The sequence below is a fragment of the Pseudorasbora parva genome, chromosome 20 (assembly GCF_024679245.1).
Source record: "Pseudorasbora parva isolate DD20220531a chromosome 20, ASM2467924v1, whole genome shotgun sequence".
In the NCBI taxonomy this organism is placed as follows: Eukaryota; Metazoa; Chordata; class Actinopteri; order Cypriniformes; family Gobionidae; genus Pseudorasbora; species Pseudorasbora parva.
Window position 1 is genome coordinate 9,600,296 of NC_090191.1, and position 20,260 is coordinate 9,620,555.

At 39.1% G+C, this 20,260-nt stretch overlaps 1 protein-coding gene across 1 annotated transcript in view; it reads right to left on the reverse strand.

The window, feature by feature from the left end:
- The window catches only part of LOC137049212 (NACHT, LRR and PYD domains-containing protein 3-like), a 34,049-nt gene extending 14,097 nt beyond the window's left edge, over positions 1 to 19,952 (reverse strand). The window contains exons 1-3 of the mRNA XM_067427675.1: positions 19,851 to 19,952; positions 16,232 to 16,669; positions 12,135 to 13,988 (exon numbers count right to left, since the gene is read on the reverse strand). Of these exons, the coding sequence (XP_067283776.1) occupies positions 12,135 to 13,988; positions 16,232 to 16,635 (2,258 nt within the window). The 5' untranslated portion in view covers positions 16,636 to 16,669; positions 19,851 to 19,952. The remainder of the gene's footprint in view (positions 1 to 12,134; positions 13,989 to 16,231; positions 16,670 to 19,850) is intronic.
- Between the last annotated feature and the right edge of the window lie 308 nt (positions 19,953 to 20,260).

Sequence of the window (20,260 nt, forward strand, 5' to 3'; positions counted from 1 at the left end):
AAACAGTTCCTGCCCGACCTCAGGGGCCACCATGTACTAGTCAGAACAGACAACACGTCCGTGGTGGCCTATATAAATCACCAGGGGGGTCTGAGGTCTCGTCCGTTGGACAAATTGGCACATCGGATCCTCCTGTGGGCCCAAGGGAAATTGCTGTCAATCAGGGCAGTATATATCCCGGGGGCCCTGAATCAGGAAGCAGACAGCCTGTCGAGACAGGGGCCGAGGCCCGGGGACTGGAGACTCCACCCAGAGGTGGTGGAGCTCCTTTGGAAGGTTTATGGGAAAGCGGAGATAGACCTGTTCGCTTCGGCGGAGAATTCTCACTGCCCGCAGTGGTTTTCTCTGACCCATCCGGCCCCGCTGGGGCTGGATGCCATGGTACAGGAGTGGCCGAGGCTGCCTCTGTACGCCTTCCCCCCGATTGTCTTGCTTCCAGGAGTTCTGGAGAGGGTACGCCGGGACGGGGCCCAGGTACTTCTAGTGGCTCCGAACTGGCCGACCCGAGTATGGTTTTCGGACCTGATATCTCTCCTGGAAGGCTCTCCGATGGAGATTCCGATCAGGAGGGATCTACTCTCTCAGGCGGGCGGGAGATTCCTGCACCCACGCCCGGAGATGTGGAAACTGTGGGCCTGGCCTCTGAGGGGGCTAGGCTCATAGACGAAGGTCTCTCGGCCGAGGTCGTGGAGACCATCCTACACTTCAGAGCTCCGTCCACAAGGAAGCTGTACGCTTTGAAATGGAGACTTTTCTCAGCATGGTGCAGAGAACGCCAGTGGGACCCAGTTAACTGCCCGGTTGGTACAGTGCTGGAGTTCCTGCAGGCGAGGTTCTCGGCAGGGTTGACCCCCTCCACACTTAAGGTGTACGTGGCGGCCTTGGGTGCCTTCCACGTCCCTTGCAGTGGAGTGTCTTTGGGAAGACACCCTCTAATTACACGCTTCCTTCGTGGCACATTAAGGTTGAGGCCAGTTATGCACTCGAGGGTCCCAGCATGGGACTTGGCCATTGTTTTGAGGGGCTTGTCCGGACCTCCGTTCAAACCTCTGGAGGAGGTTTCGGATAAGTTCCTCACCTTAAAAACTATCTTCCTTTTGGCCATTTCATCTCTTAAAAGGATAGGAGATATTCAGTCCCTGTCAGTAGGGCCCTCATGTCTAGAGTTTGCGCCAGGGATGGTGAAAGCATTTCTGCATCCCAGGCCGGGTTATGTCCCCAAGGTTCCTACGAGCCCACGGGGCCCCGTCACTCTACAAGCCTTCTGTCCTCCTCCGTTTATGACGTCAGACCAGGAAAGGTTAAATCTGCTGTGTCCTGTGAGGGCACTGGATACTTATGTCCACAGAGCTGCCCTGTGGAGGAAATCGGAACAATTGTTTGTTTGCTTTGGACCCCCTAAGAAGGGGGCCCCAGTATCCAAGCAGAGGATGAGCAAGTGGGTGGTCGAGGCCATCTCACTTGCTTATGAAGCTACCGGGCAGCCATCTCCACTGGCTGTCCGGGCGCACTCAACCAGGGGTATGGCTGCTTCTAAAGCACTCTTGTCGGGGGCTTCCCTCCACAATATCTGCAACGCGGCCGGATGGTCGTCTCCTTCTACCTTCGTCAGGTTCTACGAACTAGACCTGGCATCTACAGTAGGGGCGCAGGTACTCTCGTAACCGTGTGCGCTTCGGCTTCACACATACGAGACACTTGGTCCTATGGCGATGTGGGTATAAGCGTTCTCACAGCGTTTCGACGCAGCTCGAGTTCGAAAGGGAACGTCTCAGGTTACGTATGTAACCCTAGTTCCCTGAGGGAACGAGACGCTGCGTCGCTCTGCCATACTCCCGGCGTGTCCGTGATCACTTACTTCAGGCTTTATCAGAAGTTAGTTCCTGTTTGTTTTCACAGACGTTTTATAGCTTCCGGTCGATGGCGTCATCACGCCGACGATCGATCTTTTTTCCGATGGAATGGTTCTACAGGCGCTTCACGACGCATTAACGCAGAGGCGTTCTCACAGCGTTTCGACGCAGCGTCTCGTTCCCTCAGGGAACTAGGGTTACCTACGTAACCTGAGACGTTTTCTGTAGTAAACACATCCATGTTTGATAAACTTTGCTACTTTTCTTAATATAACTAGTGTCCGATGTCTGTAGTTGAGCATGTTCTTGGAAAGTAGTTTTTTTCACTGGTATAGCTGCCTAAGGAGTTTGTTATTGTGTTTTTGTGTTATTAATTAAAGTTGCAGCTTGCACACTGAAATGACAGTATAAAAGAGATTGAGTGAGAGGCTTCCACATTTGTCTTTTCTGGCTGCACAACCTGCATGTCTGAATTGACCTTCTTGGCAAGAATAAAAGCTTATTAAACACTTTGCTTGTGTTTTTCAATTCCAGCTTCACCATGATAATTATTAAAGGGGGGGTGAAACACTCAGTTTCAGTCAGTGTCATGTCAATCTTGAGTACCTATAGAGTAGCATTGCATCCTGCATATGTCCGAAAAGTCTTTATTTTTTTTATAATTATATAAGAAAGATGCGCTGTTCCGAGTCTTTCCGAAAAAAGCCGAGCGGGTGGGGGCGTGTCGTGTGAGCGGAGCTAAATAATGACGTGTGCGCGCCGCTGCTATTGTGTTGAGTGCGTCGAGTGCGTCGTAAAGCTGTGTCATCCCTAACAGCGGGAAAAAAACTTTATTCAAAATAAAAATATGGCTTTTAATCAGATACAGCCATACATCTATGATCCGGAATCAGACCCAGAGGCTGCAGTTGAACAGGAGCAGCAGCAAAAACGACTAGAGCAGGACGTCTCTATGTGGTACGATATACACTAACTATATAATATGCTTAGCGGCTTGTGTTATTTACATATTTATACTTGAATTATATCGTCGTATTTTTGTCTTTGAAGGTGTACATGTGGGAAGTGCAGTTGTGCACGTGTGTTTGTGTGTTTACGCGTGGTTTGTGTAGACAGGTTAAGTTAGTGTTTACATAGATAGACACGGAATAGTAGCGCATTTGAATGAAGAAGCGTGCTTATTTAGTTCAACATATTTCCCCCCTCTTTGTGTATTGTTGAGTGCTTTTACAATACACAAACATAAAGTTACACATATAGTGGCCAGCTAAACAAATGTACACGCACTACACATCGCATGCTCCATTGATCAATTTCTATATATAGTAATATATATAGTAACTATACGTGATCATGTTTGGGCTACTTGATGAGCATAGACACAGACATTTGAAGCAGTCTAACTCACCGCCCGCGGTTCTAACGTTGGGACTGCTCCATCCTTCAGCATTAGGCTATTGGAAAATCCGGCGTCATGCTGGGCCATGTTTATGAAACAGTCGGCACCGAAATGCAGCGAACAGATATAAACATTCGCGCAACTCAGTTGCTGATCCGGAAAAGCAAATTACATCCACTGTTGCCTTACCGCGGGGTTTTGGGGGAATCTGTGCAGGACTGTCTTGGTCTGGCAACCAAAAACGCACTTTTTGATGTCATTGTTAATTGTGCACATTACCTGTGCAGCGCAGCCTACGAGCGCTTTGATGGGCATAGCCTGTTGCTTTCGCTCTCTCCCTCTCTCTCTCTCCCTCTCTCTCTCTCACACGCTTCCGGTAGAATTGTCCGTAAGGCCCATACAAGGAAATTCCGCCCCCACTAACGTCAATGGGGACGCATGATCGCAAAAAACTTGCCGAAACTTATGACTAACCGGAAGTAGTATTTTTGACAAAGAAATACTCCCATCAAACGTCCACCTTAACTTTTGAAACTTTGTCCATGTTTAGTATGGGATTCCAAGTCTTTAACAGTGTAAAAAGATCAGTATGCATGAAACAGCATTTCACCCCCCCTTTAACGTTTCTTTTTTCCACAACAAGGGGTACTGGTCCAACAGTGGAAACACAGCTTGATTTTGGTTAATAGTTATGGCTCTGTTGTTAACCTTTAATATTATAGTAATGTGCAAACAGAGGTGGAAAGAAACAAATTACATTTACTTGCGTTACTGTATTTGAGTATTTTTTCTGTATACTTCTACTTTTTTAAGTATTTTTAAAAATCTGTAATTGTACTTTTACTGAAGTACATTTTGATTGAAGTATTGTACTCGCCACATTTTTAACTACACCCGTTACTGAGTAAAAAATAAATCAATAATGCAAAGAGGGGAGGGAAAAAAACGCGATCCAGAAATTACTATATTGAATGGAGGGCGCGGGAGAGAACAAACACGCAAATATCATAGACAGTAAAAGAAATGGACAGAGCGTTCTCATAGACTTCAACGGCGGAAAGTGAGGTCAATTAGACGCATTCACTTCCTGATGGCTGAGCGAACTGCGCAGGCTCAGACTGAGCTTGATGACGTAGATGTGACGTGAGCCTCCTGTCTGACAGTTGTAGGGCTTCTAGTAGTTGTAGAAAGTAAAATGTAAATGACGTTGTTTAAATGTTTTGTCCCGTTGCTTTTGGCTCACTATGGGCTTCTCCTGATTCTTCTCCCTTGACTTTATCAGACTTTATGTCTCCACGTCCCCGACTGTCTCATAGACAGTAAAAGATTGCTTCTGAGCGTCTCCTCCTGTCTGTATGGTAATTTCTCAACTGTGCGACAGAGTTGGTTATGACGCAATCGTTAGCCTATTTTTACAAAAACAGCTTCTACGGGGCGATAGTGTAAGATACAAGGTAATTGATTTCTGTGACGCAGAGGGAATCACGGAATCCAGTCATGAACATTAACTTTACTTTATAACGTAGAATTCACGTAATACACGCAAACAGATGGATGAACGAATAACTTGAAAGTAGAGCTGTAGGCCTAGAATAAATCAAATCGTGACATGGTCTGTGAATATTTAAGCACAAAACATTTCTATATGAATATATGAAGAGTTCGGTTGCAAAACGCGATAAACGCCATTTTTTGACATTTAGATTTTATTATTGGAAATCACTGTTTAGATGTACCTTAATCTATGTGTGAATTGCTGCCATTAATAAGATTTAAAAATGTACATTTTAAGCCTCCTACAAAATGTATTTTTTCACAAAACGCGATATCCGCCAGCCCAGTTTCTTTACAAAGTGCAATAAAGAACGTTCAGGATGCTGCGCGAGCTCAGGATGTCACACGAGGAGAGTCACCGCCGGTGAAGTGCTCCGAGTTTGCTCAGTGATTTAACAATAAAAGCAAAACAAAAAACATATTTTTAAAAAGAGGATTCAATAGGCTAACTAAAACCGGTTTACCATTTAATTGTTTATACTGTAGGCGAGCTGTCAGTCACGTATAGGCTATGTCACTGATCAACAGCTGTCTGTCAGTCAGAGAATCAAAGCTTCAGAGTCAAGCTTAACGTTATGGATTTCGATGACGGATTGGAGTCGGTCAGGAAGGCATCTTAAGAAAATAATCAAAGGGAGAAGACCAAACGGGCAAGGCATTCAGGGGAGCGAAAACATCCAAAGATTTATTTTGATCATAGTGCGACTGCGAGTAGCACGCGCACACACACACACACACACACACACACACACACACACACACACACACACACACACACACACACACACGCTTTTCTTAATGGTATTGCAGTAGAATAATATAGCCTATGGTGGATATATAGAGTTTTGCACAAAAAAAAAAAAAAATGTTTTATGTTATGTTATGTTATGTTATGTTATGTAGGCTATGTTCTGGCCAAAACTAACTCGAAATCTTATTATTATCAATCAATCTTTGTATATACTATTCCATATATTTATGATGTATTGTTTTTTAACTAATTTAAGATGTTTGACAATGTTAAGATAAATATGTTGCATTTTGGCATGGTTTTTGACTTATTTATGAACTATTTATGGACATAAAATTAAATAAAAAATATCCTGGATTTGAAGAATATTGTGTCCCTGGCCTACACTGAGCTCAAGTAATAGTTTAATGTACAAAAAATTGTGAATGAACTTGACTGTTGATGTCTTAAATAATAATGTCAAATAACCAACATTTCTCAAAATGGATATCTCTCGTTTTGCAACGATCTTCATATGATCTGCTTGTTCTGTCTCTGTGAATGAGCTGCTCTGTCTATTACATACAGGACTCTATTATTCTTAAACATTTTAATAAATTAATGATTATAATTTATTTTATTGAATTTATTAGACTTTATTATTAGTTTTATTGAAATTTTAATAAACAAAACAAACAAATGGTTTTAAGTTTGTTTTAATAAAGCATTTGTTCAACCAAAAAACAAAACAATAATTTTCATTTATTTAACACCATTTTAAGTAGGGGATAATGTACATCCAGCCGGTTGTTATCTCAGAATAAACCCCGGCGGAGGGGTCTTGTGTCACTCTGAAGGGATTTATTCTGTAATAACAACCAGCTGGATGTACATTATCCCGCTTATTACACGGCTACTTGTCTCAAGTAAATTAATCACAAAATATTGTCTTGAGTTTAAATATTTTATTAGCTCTTACGCAAAAAAGCAGTTCTATTTCAGTTCTAAAAGCATTTACCTATTGCTGAAGATTTGTTTTTAACATAGGCTATTTGTTGAAAATGAATGCTGAAAGGGATAGTTCTCCCAAAAATGAAACTAAGCCCATGATTTACTCATCCTCAATTCATCATAGCTGTATATGACATTCTTTTTTCAGACGAATACAATCAGAGTTATATTTTTAAAGTCCTGGCTAACATTAGTAGCTGTTTTTGAAGTCCATAAAAGTGCATCTGTCCATCAAATAACGTGCTCCACATGGCTCTGATGCTTTTGTGTAAGAAAAATATCCATATTTAAAACTTTATAAAGTAAAACCTTGAAGTCTTCCATTTTAAATCATGACGGTTAAGTGTATTACAGCCACAAGATTGCGCCAGAGATTCAATGACAGCGTTAAGCATGTAAGTAGTAATACCCGGATGAGCGTTGTGTTATTCACTTTGGCGGTTGCTATTTGGGAATAATATACTGCTGGAATGCGAGATTGACCAATAAAATTATGGAAAAAGTGGTACATGATCAAATTCACACATATTTTACAGTGAATAGGTTAAATTCCATCTACCAACATGCATATAGAATGGGTCACTCCACAACAACTGCTCTCATTTAAATTACTGAATACTGCCTGCAGGAAATTGATAGTAAAAACCTTATAGGGACAATTTTTTTGGACCTAAGTGCAGCTTTTGATGTTTTGGATCATAATATTGTATTGGATAAATTGAATTGTTATGGATTTGAATCATCAGCGTTACAATGGATTAAAAGTTATCTAAGTAAACAAGATTCTAAAGTTTATTTTAATGGTTGTTATTCAGAGGTTGATGGGATGGACTGTGGAGTGCCCCAGGGTAGTTGCCTTGGATCGCTTTTGTTTTCTTTTTTTATTAATGATTTTTCATTTGTATTGGAACATGCAACCATGGCTATATATGCAGATGATATTACATTATATGCATCTGCATCCACATCAGATCAGCTTAGTGACATTTTAAATGGGGAGTTGAATGTTGTAGTAAATTGGATTCAAGAAAATAAATTAAAAATTAATCCTGAAAAAACGAAATGTATGTTACTCGGATCGCAATATATGTTAAAAACAACATCTAAATTACATTTGACATTAGAAGCGTCTTTAGTTCCACAAGTTGAAGTAATTAAATTATTAGGGTTTATAGTAGATTCGAAGATGACATGGGGAAGTCACATAAATCAAGTGTTGCAGAGTATGGGTCGGAGTATGGGTATGATCAGATTCTGTAGGAAATGTATTCCACAATGGTTGACCAAACCACTTGTTCAGTCATTAGTACTTTCCCAGTTGGATTATGCATCTGTTGTTTGGTCAAACACAAATGAAACTAATTTATATAGATTACAGATCGCTCAGAATAAAGCAGCACGAATAGTTCTGGGCTGCCCATACAGAACCAATGTTATGATATTGCATAATGAGTTGGCCTGGTTAACTGTTAAAAGTAGACTTAAGTATTATTTACTTACATTTATTAGAAATGTCATTACAACCAAAATTCCTGAAATAATTTTTCAATTTTTCCTGAATTTTTTTATAGATACTCATAATTACGGAACACGACAGAGCATTAACACAAGAAGTTTGCTGCCTATTTGCAGAACTAATAAAATGCAGCGTACTGTTGTGTATCGAGCCATGGTTGCATGGAATGCATTACCCGTATTTTTGTTGTTCGAAAATAATAAAAAGCTATTTCAAAAAAAGTTAAAGATTTTCCTTTTTACACAATAAGGAGCATGAGTGATCTTTTTTTTTTTTTTTTAGGATTTGATTTCTGTGATGATTATTGTTGCAATATTAATAATGATATGGTGATACTAATGAGAATAGTGGAAATGGCAATAATGTAATAGTAATAATAGTGTGAATGATAATGTTTACTACTAATAATAATAATGTTATGGTTAGAGTGTTTGATTTATTGGGTTGGTTATTGTTTTTTTATGAGCTGTTTATGAATTTATGTATGTATATGTATATGTGTATATATATATATATATATATATATATATATATATATATATATATATATATATATTTTTTTTTTTTTTCTTTTTCTTATAGGTATTATGTATATCTGGGTGCATAGAGCTTTCATGTGTGTGTGTGTGTGTGTGTGTGTGTGTGTGTGTGTGTGTGTGTGTATGGACATGTGTATAAAATATATACTGTATGTGATGAATTTGTGGAGAGCCCAGGAAGAATAGCAACTGGCATGCCAGGAGCTAATGGGGATCTTAATAAAGAAAGAAAGAAAGAAAGAATCAAGTATCAGATTTTTGAAATGTAGAAATGTGAAATTATTTTTGAATTTGGTGCTTTCTATACTGAGAAAAGACAGACAATGTATTTTTGTCTCATGGGGATGGGGATTGTCAACATTAGATCAGGATAAATTTTTTACGATATAATTAGGGCTGCACGATATTGGAAAAAAAATTACATTGCGATATTTCCCCCCCCAATATATATATTGTGATATTGAGAGCCATCAATCAAGGCTAAAGTCAATAATTACCATTCCATGATATTAATAATTTCACTAATAAGCAAACTTCATTACAAGTGACAAAAAGAAATGTTGGAAAGTATGTGTAAACATGAAACTAAACCTCCAGTAGGAGGCAGCAGGTGACCGTCTGAATGAGTGAGTCACTGAGTCGTTCATTTAAACGATTCATTCAAACGTTGAATCGTTCAGTGAGTAACACACTTGTTGCTGTGAGTGAGACGCGTTACGGTACTGCTGTAAACGATTTTCACTGATGAAATGGAATGAAAACACTAAATATTGCATCTGAAATGTAAGTGACTTTAAAGGGGTACTTCAGCGCTGGGAAGATGAATCTGTATTTAAACTGGGTCATCAATGCAGTAGAAATGTGAAATTATTTTTGAATTTGGTGTCTTCTAGACTGAGAAAAGACAGAAAATGTATTTTTGTCCCATGGGGATGAAAGACTACAATTCCCAGAATGCGTCGCTGCCCTGTGAGGCCATTCCCAACACCATCAACTTCATTACTGTGACTGAGTTGGAGAAGACACTAAAATTAAAAACTGAACGTGTCTGTTCAATATAATGAGTGAGTCACCGCGCGAGTGTCACAGCACTGAGCACTAACTGCACGAGTGATGAGAGCTGAGGTAATTGCGACTACACTCGCGGCATACATTCACAACGCGAGTTCAGTCTGGCACGCGTTTCAGTTCATGCCTTTTCAAGCTTAACTTTCATAGAAATGAATTTGAGAAGTTAAAAGACTTACATTGCTCACCATAGCTCCGTTTAAATGATCCTGTCTGCAAGCTGAGCTCTCCCTGCCAGCTGAGTGTGATCTCCCATCCCCCATGCGCAGATTCAAAACATGCGGAAATGGCTCCCTCTGCTGGCTGTAGTCTTTAGCCTTTGGGAAAACATTCCTCCTATGATGCAAAAATCGTCATTTTGCATCATAGGAGGAATTTTTCCAGAAATAAAATGCATAAATCTCTCGTCTCAGGGAGATATGAGGGGGGAAAGCACAATAATTTGAATATTCTCCAGGGTTTCTACTGATACAAAGCCATATGCTAATCGCTGAAGTAACCCTTTAAGTGAATGTGAATTAGTTGTTTATGGAACTGTCATATGAAATCAGTTTAATTTTCAGTCGTAATTTTTCCTCGAGAGGCTGCACGAGCGTCAACAGCGCGACCTTATTATCGTCAGTTCATTATATATTATTATCCACTATCGATCGCCACTTACACTAAATGAATGCACAAACATTCTTGCATTTTGGTGATTCGCTAGTTATTTTTTATTTTAATCAGGCTCTTGTCCGTTGGGCAAGTAAATTCTCTTTCACTTGTCCCTTCAAAAAATCCACTTGTCCCGGACAAGCGTTAATGTCGAGCCCTGCTTTGTATTCGTCTTAAAGAGCTTTGTGGTGCCGTTTTAAGTGATCAGACAAATTGGTGGTGTTTTCTTGTTTTGTGGCCACAGCTTTCTGACACTCCATGCAAAGTACCTCTTTTTGGTCAACATTCTCCTTTTTGTAGCCGAAATAGTCCCAAAAAGAACATTTCTGGTACGAAACCTTTTTTTTTTCCCCGCGGTGGCGGATCCTCTTCATCGCGCATTTTAGCAGTGAATGTTTGGCCGTGAGGGGTGAGCAATGGCACAGCGAACCAATCACTGTACAGGCACGCGGAACATGCATGTCACTCCAGCAACAAACTTGTGTTTACTGTGTGCTACCATAGATACGTATACATATCTGTGTGTGCTACTGTTCTCTTAATACACCATTTGTTACTACCCTTCACTTCGCATGTTCCGGTGCGCACATCGCGATGTCGATGTTAAAACAGAATATTGTTCAGCCCTAGATATAATTGTTTTAAACATGCAGTGGCAAATGGGCCCACCAGTGGGCCAGTGACAGTTTAAAGCATTATCTTAAATTAATTAAATTATAATTATATAAACGTAACGTTTTTTAAAGGACGAACACATTTTTTTCTGTAAACCACTTTTGAAAAAAATAAAAAGCAATTTTGTAAAACTGCTGTACCGAACCTGTACCGAATGGTGACTTCAAAACCGAGATACAAATCGAATCGGCAGTGTTGTGTACCATTACACCCCATCAAAAAAAAAAAGTCAAATAGTCAAATCTTTATAAATAAACCACTGGTTTGAGCTTTAACCAAATACGTTCTCCCCTGAAAAACTCTTAAAACTACATTTCATGACACAATAACAGTAACATTTTATTTCAACTGTATATTAAAGAATAGTGCCTCTTATGCTGTCATTGTAGCATGCGCAAGTGACAATTCTCTGTCAAACAATCATGTTTGAAAGCTCCAATTTTTAGTACCGGACTACTGTGCTGGGTACCCCAATTGAGGGGTGCCAATAAAGAAAGTGGTAGAGTTTAGAATTAGGGTACCATTCATAACTTCTGACAATAGAAATGGAAAAAATTGCATATCGTACCGAATTGTACTGAACCGTACTGCTCTGTGGAAACAAGCCATAAAAACACTTCACGTTTGATTCAATGCACGTGAGATTTCAGAATATGATGGTGAGCTAAAAATATGTGATAAAACACAGCTGTAGACTCTTCATCCTTATCACTGTTGCCGCATCCAGAAACAGGGTTGAGAAACACTGTACTAATGCTGCCTTCATGTGCTATCACGATTGTTGTAAATACTAGTTTCCCAGGTAAAAAATGTAACATGAATGCTCAAGTCAAAATTTGAACGCAATGAGCTCACGACTTCAGAACTGGGAAGTAGATAGCACGCAAAGGCAGCATTAGTAATATTTTGTTTGAGGTATAAATTGACTGAGATTTATAAACATAGTTTCCACAACAACTGTGCTTATATTGCCAACTCTTTAGTGTGGTTGCAACTTTTATATCCTTTCTGTTTCAATATGCTTATAAATATTACGGTATTTCCACAAAATAGGGTTATGTTTCCATAGATTCATTAGATAAAATCTCAACTACAGACACATTTTTATTTTGTAATGCCATGAATGAATACTCACAGAGCTTTTCTGCAGTTCATCACAGCCGGTATAAGTCTCCATCTACCCTCATCTGTTGTGTTGTACTTCATGAGGTCAAACTCATTCAGTACCTCTTCTAACATCTGAAGCATGTAGGCTATTGCTGAGCAGTGAGCAGGGGAGAGTTTCTTCTCTGAGCTTTTGTCTGTTTTCACATATTCCTGAATCTCCCTGTACAGAGTCTGATCATTCACTTCCAGCAGACAGAGGAAAAGATTGATGGATCTGTCTGCTGAGAGACCGTAACTTCCTTTGATTTCATCTTTAATGTAGTGTGTGGTTTCTCTGATACTCTCTGAGCTGTTCTCGGTGCGAGTCAGTAGATCACGTAAGAGTTTCTGATTGGACTCCAGTGAGACACCCAGCAGGAACCGCAGAAAAAGATCCAGGTGTCCATTTTCAGTCTGCAGGGTTTTATCGACTGCTGATGATAGTAGTGCGCACAAGTTTTCCGTAGATCTGTAGTCATGTTTATCGTTCAGAAAAAACTGCAATGACTCCATGTTCTTCATCAGATGACAATAAAACACATAAAATGCAGCGAGAAACTCCTGAACACTCAGGTGTATGAAGCAGTAGACTTTCCTCTGATGAATCGCAGATTCCTCCTTAAAGATCTCAGTGCAAATCCCAGAATACACTGAAGCGTCAGTGGCATCTATGCCGCTCTCTCTCAGGTCTTCCTCATAGAACATCACATTGCCCTTTATCAGCTGTTTGAAAGCCAGTTCAGCCAGTTTTACAATCACTTCTCTGTTGGACTGAAGGAGTTTCTCAGGATCTTTTTCTTCATACTTCTGATTCTTCTTTTTGATCTGAATAAGTAAGAAGTGGATGTACATTTCAGTCAGAGTTTTGGGGATTTCTTCACTCAGATCTTCTTCCAGGAGCTTTTGGAGCACAGTGGATGAGATCCAGCAAAAGACGGGTATGTGGCACATAATGTGGAGGCTTCTTGCTTTTCTAATGTGTCCAATGATTTTGGTTGCTTGCTGCTCATCACTGATTCTCTTCCTGAAATATTCCTCCTTCTGTGGCTCATTGAATCCCTGAATTTCTGTCAGACGGCTGATGTATTTAGATGGGATCTGACTGGCTGCTGCTGGTCTAGTGGTGATCCAGATGAGAGCAGAGGGAAGTAGATTTCCTTTCATGAGGTTTGACATCAACACACCCACTGATGAAGTCTTAGTCACATCAGAAACTTTCTCACTGTCTGAAAACATCATTTTCATTCTACTTTCATCCAGACCATCAAAGATGAAAACAACTTTACAATCCTCATAAATCTTTGAGCCCAGATCTTTAAGTTCAGGATGAAAGTCGAGCAGGAGTTTCTGAAGACTGTACTGATGATCTTGAATCAAGTTGAGATCTCGAAATGGAAGCACAAACATGAAATCTACATCCTGATTTGCTTTTCCTTCAGCCCAGTCCAAAACAAACTTCTGCACAGACACAGTTTTTCCAATTCCAGCGATGCCTTTAGTAAGAGCAACCTTTATTTCGTCCTTGTCATTACATCCTGATTCGGGTAAAGATTTAAAAATGTCATTGCAGTAGATTTGAGTGTTTTGTGAGTTCTTTATTTTGGATGTTTTCTCCATCTGTATAACCTCATGTTCTTCATTCACTCTTTCACTCTCTCCTTCTATGATGTAAAGCTCTGTGTAGATCCTGTTCAGGAGTGTTTGGTTCTCTTCAAGTTTGATTCCTTCAAATAAGCTCTCATACTTCTTTTTCATGTTGGTTTTGTATTGGTCTTTGACTCTCTGTAGTTTATCTTCTTCTAGCTGGTGACAATCCTGCTGCAGGTCTTCAGTCTGATCATCCCTATCAACACAGCAGACACAAGACAAACAACATAGATAGTGAATGAGAGCAAGATCTTCCTATAAAGCCATGTGTGTCAAGAATGAGCTTTATTCTTCAAATCACATCTCACAAACATCTCATTATGTTTGTTATAACTGTGAAACATTGTGTGTTCATAAAATTATGATCCACTAACAAGATCTTATATTCTAGTCACTCTCAAGTGCTGTAAAACACATGTGTGTGTGTGTGTGTGTGCGTGTGTGGTTTGCGGGAGACTAAAAGCCACAAGGATAACTAAAATAAAATAAATTTGATTTACAGACACAAGCATAAGCAGAGCATGTGTAAGGCTGATGATCAAGGCTAGGACTTCTGCTTTGCTTCAGCTTGCTTTTTGAGTAAAAGCTGACCATTACAGCTGGTGTAGTATCATTTCCCTTTCAAGGGAACACACTGTGCCTGACATCAACCCTATGAGGAAAGAATCTGCGTGACACATGCAACTATTCCAATCCTGATTGGCACAACGTCACCCTGTGACACATGACAGCTTAGCGTCTGTGTCTTCAACAAGCACTCTGCCCATCCTATTAATTTATTTTGTCCCATAGGCCAAATACTTATTTAATAAGATGGCAAATAAGCAGTCAGTTGCATGGAAGTAGAGCATGCTCCATCAGCGCTCAAGGGGACTGATTGTGCTCCCTTTGAAAGTCTCCCACTAAGGATGCTTCACTCCCTCTAAGCCCTGTTTGATGAGAGTTGCCAGGTTCATGCACCCCATGGTTTGGGTCCCGTGTCTGCAGCGCAGCGGCTCAGATCATGGGGTCGCAAATGGAGCTAGCAGAGGAGTTTGAGGCAGGCCCAGAATTTTCTAGTTCCAGTGCTTTCATTCAGGATCCAGGAGCTTGCTCTGCTCTGGGGTTGGGGGGTAGAGGCCATCTCGGGTGTACCCGGCCTGCGAGGGGCAATAGGGGTATGTGGCGATGTTGACAAGCGAAAGATGTGGGAGGAGTGACTGAGACCAGTGTTTGATTAAGAATGACTCTCACCTGTGAGGCACATCGATCTCAAGTCCTCTTAAAGGTCCCGTTCTTTGCATGTTTTCGAAGCTTTGATTATGTTTATAGTGTGCAATATAACATGAGTTCATGTTTTGCGTGTAAAAAAACACAGTATTTTTCACACATTTTACTTAGCAGGTACACCGCTGTTTTCTCTGTCCTAAAAACGGCCTGATGATTTCCTTGTTCTATGAAGTCCCTCCTTCAGAAATACGTAACGAGTTCTGATTAGGCCAGCGTTTCCCGTGTTGTGATTGGACAGCAGCTTAGCGCACTTTGCCCGGAAAAGTCCCGCCTCTTACCATAACGGGGAGATGCAAGCGCTGAATGCGCGCTCTTCTCCACGTGGGAGAGCAACAAGACCACGCCCCCTATTTTGCTTATGGGCGGAGGGTTAGTCTACAAACTGCTCTAGTGACGTCATTCTTGAAGGAAGTGCAGGGGTGTAGTCCAAACCGGCCGTTCGCTGTAGGCTTTGAAAGGGAACTTCTGTTAAATAAAATATCTCACTTGGCATTGAACTTTGAGATTTATAAATTTTACAGGTACTATTTATGCTCTAACAGCAACATTACACAACTAACTAAAGTTTGGAACTAAAGATGGAATTGCGAAGAATGGGACCTTTAAACTCATGAGGGAGCTCAAAAGCATATAAGGATGATCGAAAACATTGAAGGACGATAGAGGAACAGGCCTGGACTTTATGTTGTGTTTTAATATGTGTGTGCGCTGGAGTCGTCCGTGTTACTTTAGTTTTGTGTTTATTTGTTTATTAAAGTCTATTAAAAGTTCACCAGTTCCTGCCTCTTTCTTCCCATACAAATGCACTGTGTTACAAAGACCAACAGCGGTTAGGATTGGATGGTGAGCAATGAAGAGAGGGTTGTCTTTTTCAAAAATCAGCAATGTTTAGCAACGACTAAATTAGAATTAAACACTTAGAACTGCAGTCTTTTAAATGAATTAATGATTCCTCCGTAAAGAAGAATAAAATAACTCAAACATGCACGCTTGGCTTAATCCTTGTCTGTGGAACCAGGCGATAAAGTTTTAAATGCTTCTTTGGTCTGAGACTGAGAAAGGGACCTCAATAAATCAGATTATCTCCCTCTTTATCACTGATTTTACATCATAAATTCTTAATTTAATTCGTAATCCTTTCTCTTGTCCCTGGTACTGGTTTTGTCATACCTGGGGTTAAATGTCACTGTTTCATCACTAAAGTTATGGGGTGGTCCCATGGATTCATCATCACGTAAGTTATGGGGTGCTCCCATGGATTCATCTCTTAAGTTATGGGGTGCACCCATGGATTCATCATCACGTAAGTTATGGGGTGCTCCCATGGATTCATTATCACATAAGTTATGGGGTGCACCCATGGATTCATCATCACGTAAGTTATGGGGTGCTCCCATGGATTCATCATCACGTAAGTTATGGGGTGCACCCATGGATTCATCATCACGTAAGTTATGGGGTGCACCCATGGATCGCTTGGTGCGCTTTATAGACACAAGGCTGGGGTCTGGAGATGCTGCTCTCTTGTTCTTGTAGTGAACAGCCTCCTTCTCTCTCTCCTCATTGAGACTCATTCTCTTCTGATTTGAATGTGATTTTCATCCAAACCTATATAAACACAGACAACACAAATGATGCTTAACAGAAAAAAAGACAAACAATTCTAAAAACACTATCATTCTATAATGGTTGCTCTCGCATTTTCCAAGAGACGTTCTTATGATATCCCGCATGACAAGACAACACAAAATTAACCACAATATCTGCTCATACATCACTTATGAAACCCACTAGAATATAATTTTAGGAGTAAAGGGTTACGTACTTTCATGTAATATTATTTTGGCTTCGTTATAGTCTCTAAATCAGAACTGAATTCAACTAAAAGTCTGTTTACTATTGTCCTTTCAGAGCTGCTTTTAGATGTTTTCATTTCAAAACGCTCTGTCCACACTAACGTCACAGTATTCCAAAAGTTTCTAGTCCACACCGAAACAAAACCTCTTATAAACCACATGCGTAAACCCTCATAAAAGCTCACTGAGACGATACAGACGGAACAAGACATATTAAAGTTATAATTCAGTTCTTCTGGCAGGATCCTTTGATTTAGCAAAATATCTCTCCCTTCACTGATGCGTCCAGGTCGCACTCAATCACCATTATGTTTGTTCTAAAATGCAGTTTCTCTCATGTTTTACTCCAGGACAGCAAATGCAAGTACATTTTCCTGTCATCTTTCCAGGACTGCCATATGTAGTGAGTACAAAGTAACATATAGCAACTGTGGGAAAGTGAATAGCACATAACAGGCAAAATACCAATATAAACATGAATATCTATCAGCATAATACGCCTCACAATTAAATGCGTCATCGTTTTCAAATACCCGCATTTTCACAGTCGCCACTACAGTGCAAAAACAGTGTTTTAAATGTGTCCAGTTTGGATAGCATTTTCACATTTTTTTTTTATTAATAAAAACATAAAAACTGTCTCGGTGTGGACAGAAGGCCAAAATGGAGAGAAAAAGATTAGTTTTCAAACAAAAATGTATTAGTGTGGACAAGGCATGAATTTGCTCTGGTTTCATCATAATTATTGACCAAGTACACCTGAAACTGTGGCATCTGCAGCAAACAGCCAGTTACACAAAACATTGAGAAAAAATATTATCTAAATTAACGCAAGTGCATCAACTGAATTTAAGGAGTCAATTTAATTTTTAAAGCTACACTCTGTGATATTTTCCCCCATCTAGCGGTGAAAAGGTATATGACCATCCAGTGAATAATAGTTTCTGTTCCTCTCAATTCTGATTTCGTTTTAACTCCTACGGTGGCCGATTTAGTCCAAGATTAACATGGCAATCCCCCTCTTCACATTCGACACGGTGCCATCGAGTGTTAAAACGCGAAAGGCGAAGCTTGAATTTATGGGTATGTCCCTCTTTGGCTAATGTACTTTCAAGATGGAGGAGCAACATGGTGACCAGAGAATACTTTATTACTTGAAAGAAGTAAATATACATTAATGAGCACATATATTTTTGAAAGAACTAAGTGTTTTTAGCTAAGAATAAACTAAAAAAGTTGCACAGTGTAGCTTTAAATCTTTATATATTCTAAAGATTGAATATAGTTGTATTTTAAACATTCAATATTAACCGCTTTTGTGTTGATTATTTATAATTTATTAAATATCATTAACAGTGACTTTATTGCATTTTATATATATATATATATATATATATATATATATATATATATATATATATATATATACACTGTAAAAAATAAAGTGTTGGTTTTTGTTGGTTTAACTTAAAAAAGTAAGTAACCTGGTTGCCTTAAAAATTTGAGTTTATTGAAATAAAAAATTTTAGTTGATACAATGAAGGACATTTGTTTAATAAATAGAAACTCAAAATATTATTGTATCTGAACCACATAAAAAAATTGATAAATCATGAAAATAGCACTATTTGGCGTGTTTCACTTCGTCATCAGAAATAAAACACACAAAATATATAATAATATTTTAATAAAGGTTGCAGAATCTCAAAAAATGTTCATTCTATTAACTCAAAATTTTAATTTTAATGAACTCAAAATTTGAAGGCAACCAGGTAACTTTTTTCCTAAACATGGAGCAACATGGCGACCAGCATTCGAAACCCTCACCCGTATGTATTTTCGATGGCATATTATAAACTTACGGGAATACTTTATTACTTGAAAGAAGTAAATATAAATTATTGAGCACATATATTTTTGAAAGAACTAAGTGTTTTTAGCTAAGAATAAACTAAAAAAGTTACACAGTGTAGCTTTAATGTACATTAAAGTGATCACCACTAAAAACCTTCTTGAAACCAACGCCACTCATACTAAACTCAAACTTACCATTATAGTCATTGCTATATTTGTACAGCCACAGCTCATTTTCAACCCAAAAGTGCTGTCATTGAGTATTTGTTTGTAAACAGTAACCTAATCTATTGTACTCTTCACTACTAAGCAGGGGAGAAAACAAAATGGTGGACCGGTAACAGAAAACATAAGGGATTACATCTACGCCACCATTTCCTGGGAATAACCCAACCAACCCGTTGCTACAACAGTGTGAAAATAGGTGACAAATCACAAATGTTTATCTCGATATGAACGTTGAGAATCTCATTAAAACCTGTACCGATTCAATTTTGCAGAAATGTATGTCATAAAACATATGATATGATATACATTATCTATTCATTAATTGTATCTGACACCTTAAGTATACCTTACAGTAAACTCTTAATCAAGTTGAACTGTAAATACCAAACAGACACACACACACACACACACACACACACACACACACACACACACACACACACACACACACACACACACGCATCTGAATGTTTGTTTAACTATATTAGGGAGGGTCTCATGGACTTCTATTGTTTTTATATCAGGTTTAATAGTATTTTCTGTCCTTGGTGGACTTCATACAGGACCAGGAAAGAAGTTGTCCTCACTCGACCCCAAAACATATCTCTCAGAAACATGAGCAAAACACTAAATGTATGAAATCTATGAAAAGAAACATGATTTGGACGAGTTATATATATTAACTAATATTTTAAATAACTAGTGAAGTCTTAGTGTTCAACAGCTTTTACTATATTAGTGATATATTTGAATAGTAAGGACATTGAAAATATACCTGGACACACATCTAATGTCAAGACATTTATATATCAACATTATGAAAGTTATAAAAAGGATATTACTGGACTTACCTTAACTTGTAAGATTTGGTTTACAGCAATCCTAAATGGCGTCTTAAGCAAAACACTTTAAACTTCTGGTTTCATTTCTTTTACCCTTGACTCTGAAGTGTCAGATAACAACCAAATGCGATTGGTCCTTCCTGACAGCAGACGCCTGTGATTGGCCCATATCATCTGCATGACTGAATCGCTCCTCCTCAAGTGACCTTTTTTAACTCTTCATGCATACTTACCCACATCTTTAAGTTATACAAGTCAGACACTGGACAGCAGTTTTATTGTGTAGAGTAAAAAAAAGAATAAAAAAAGTTTTATTAGAATCTGGAATGTGTTATATTCAAAGTGAAATTAAATAATATGGGTCTTGCTTATCCATGAAATACATATGTACTTGAATGCACAAAAATGTTTACAGGGAG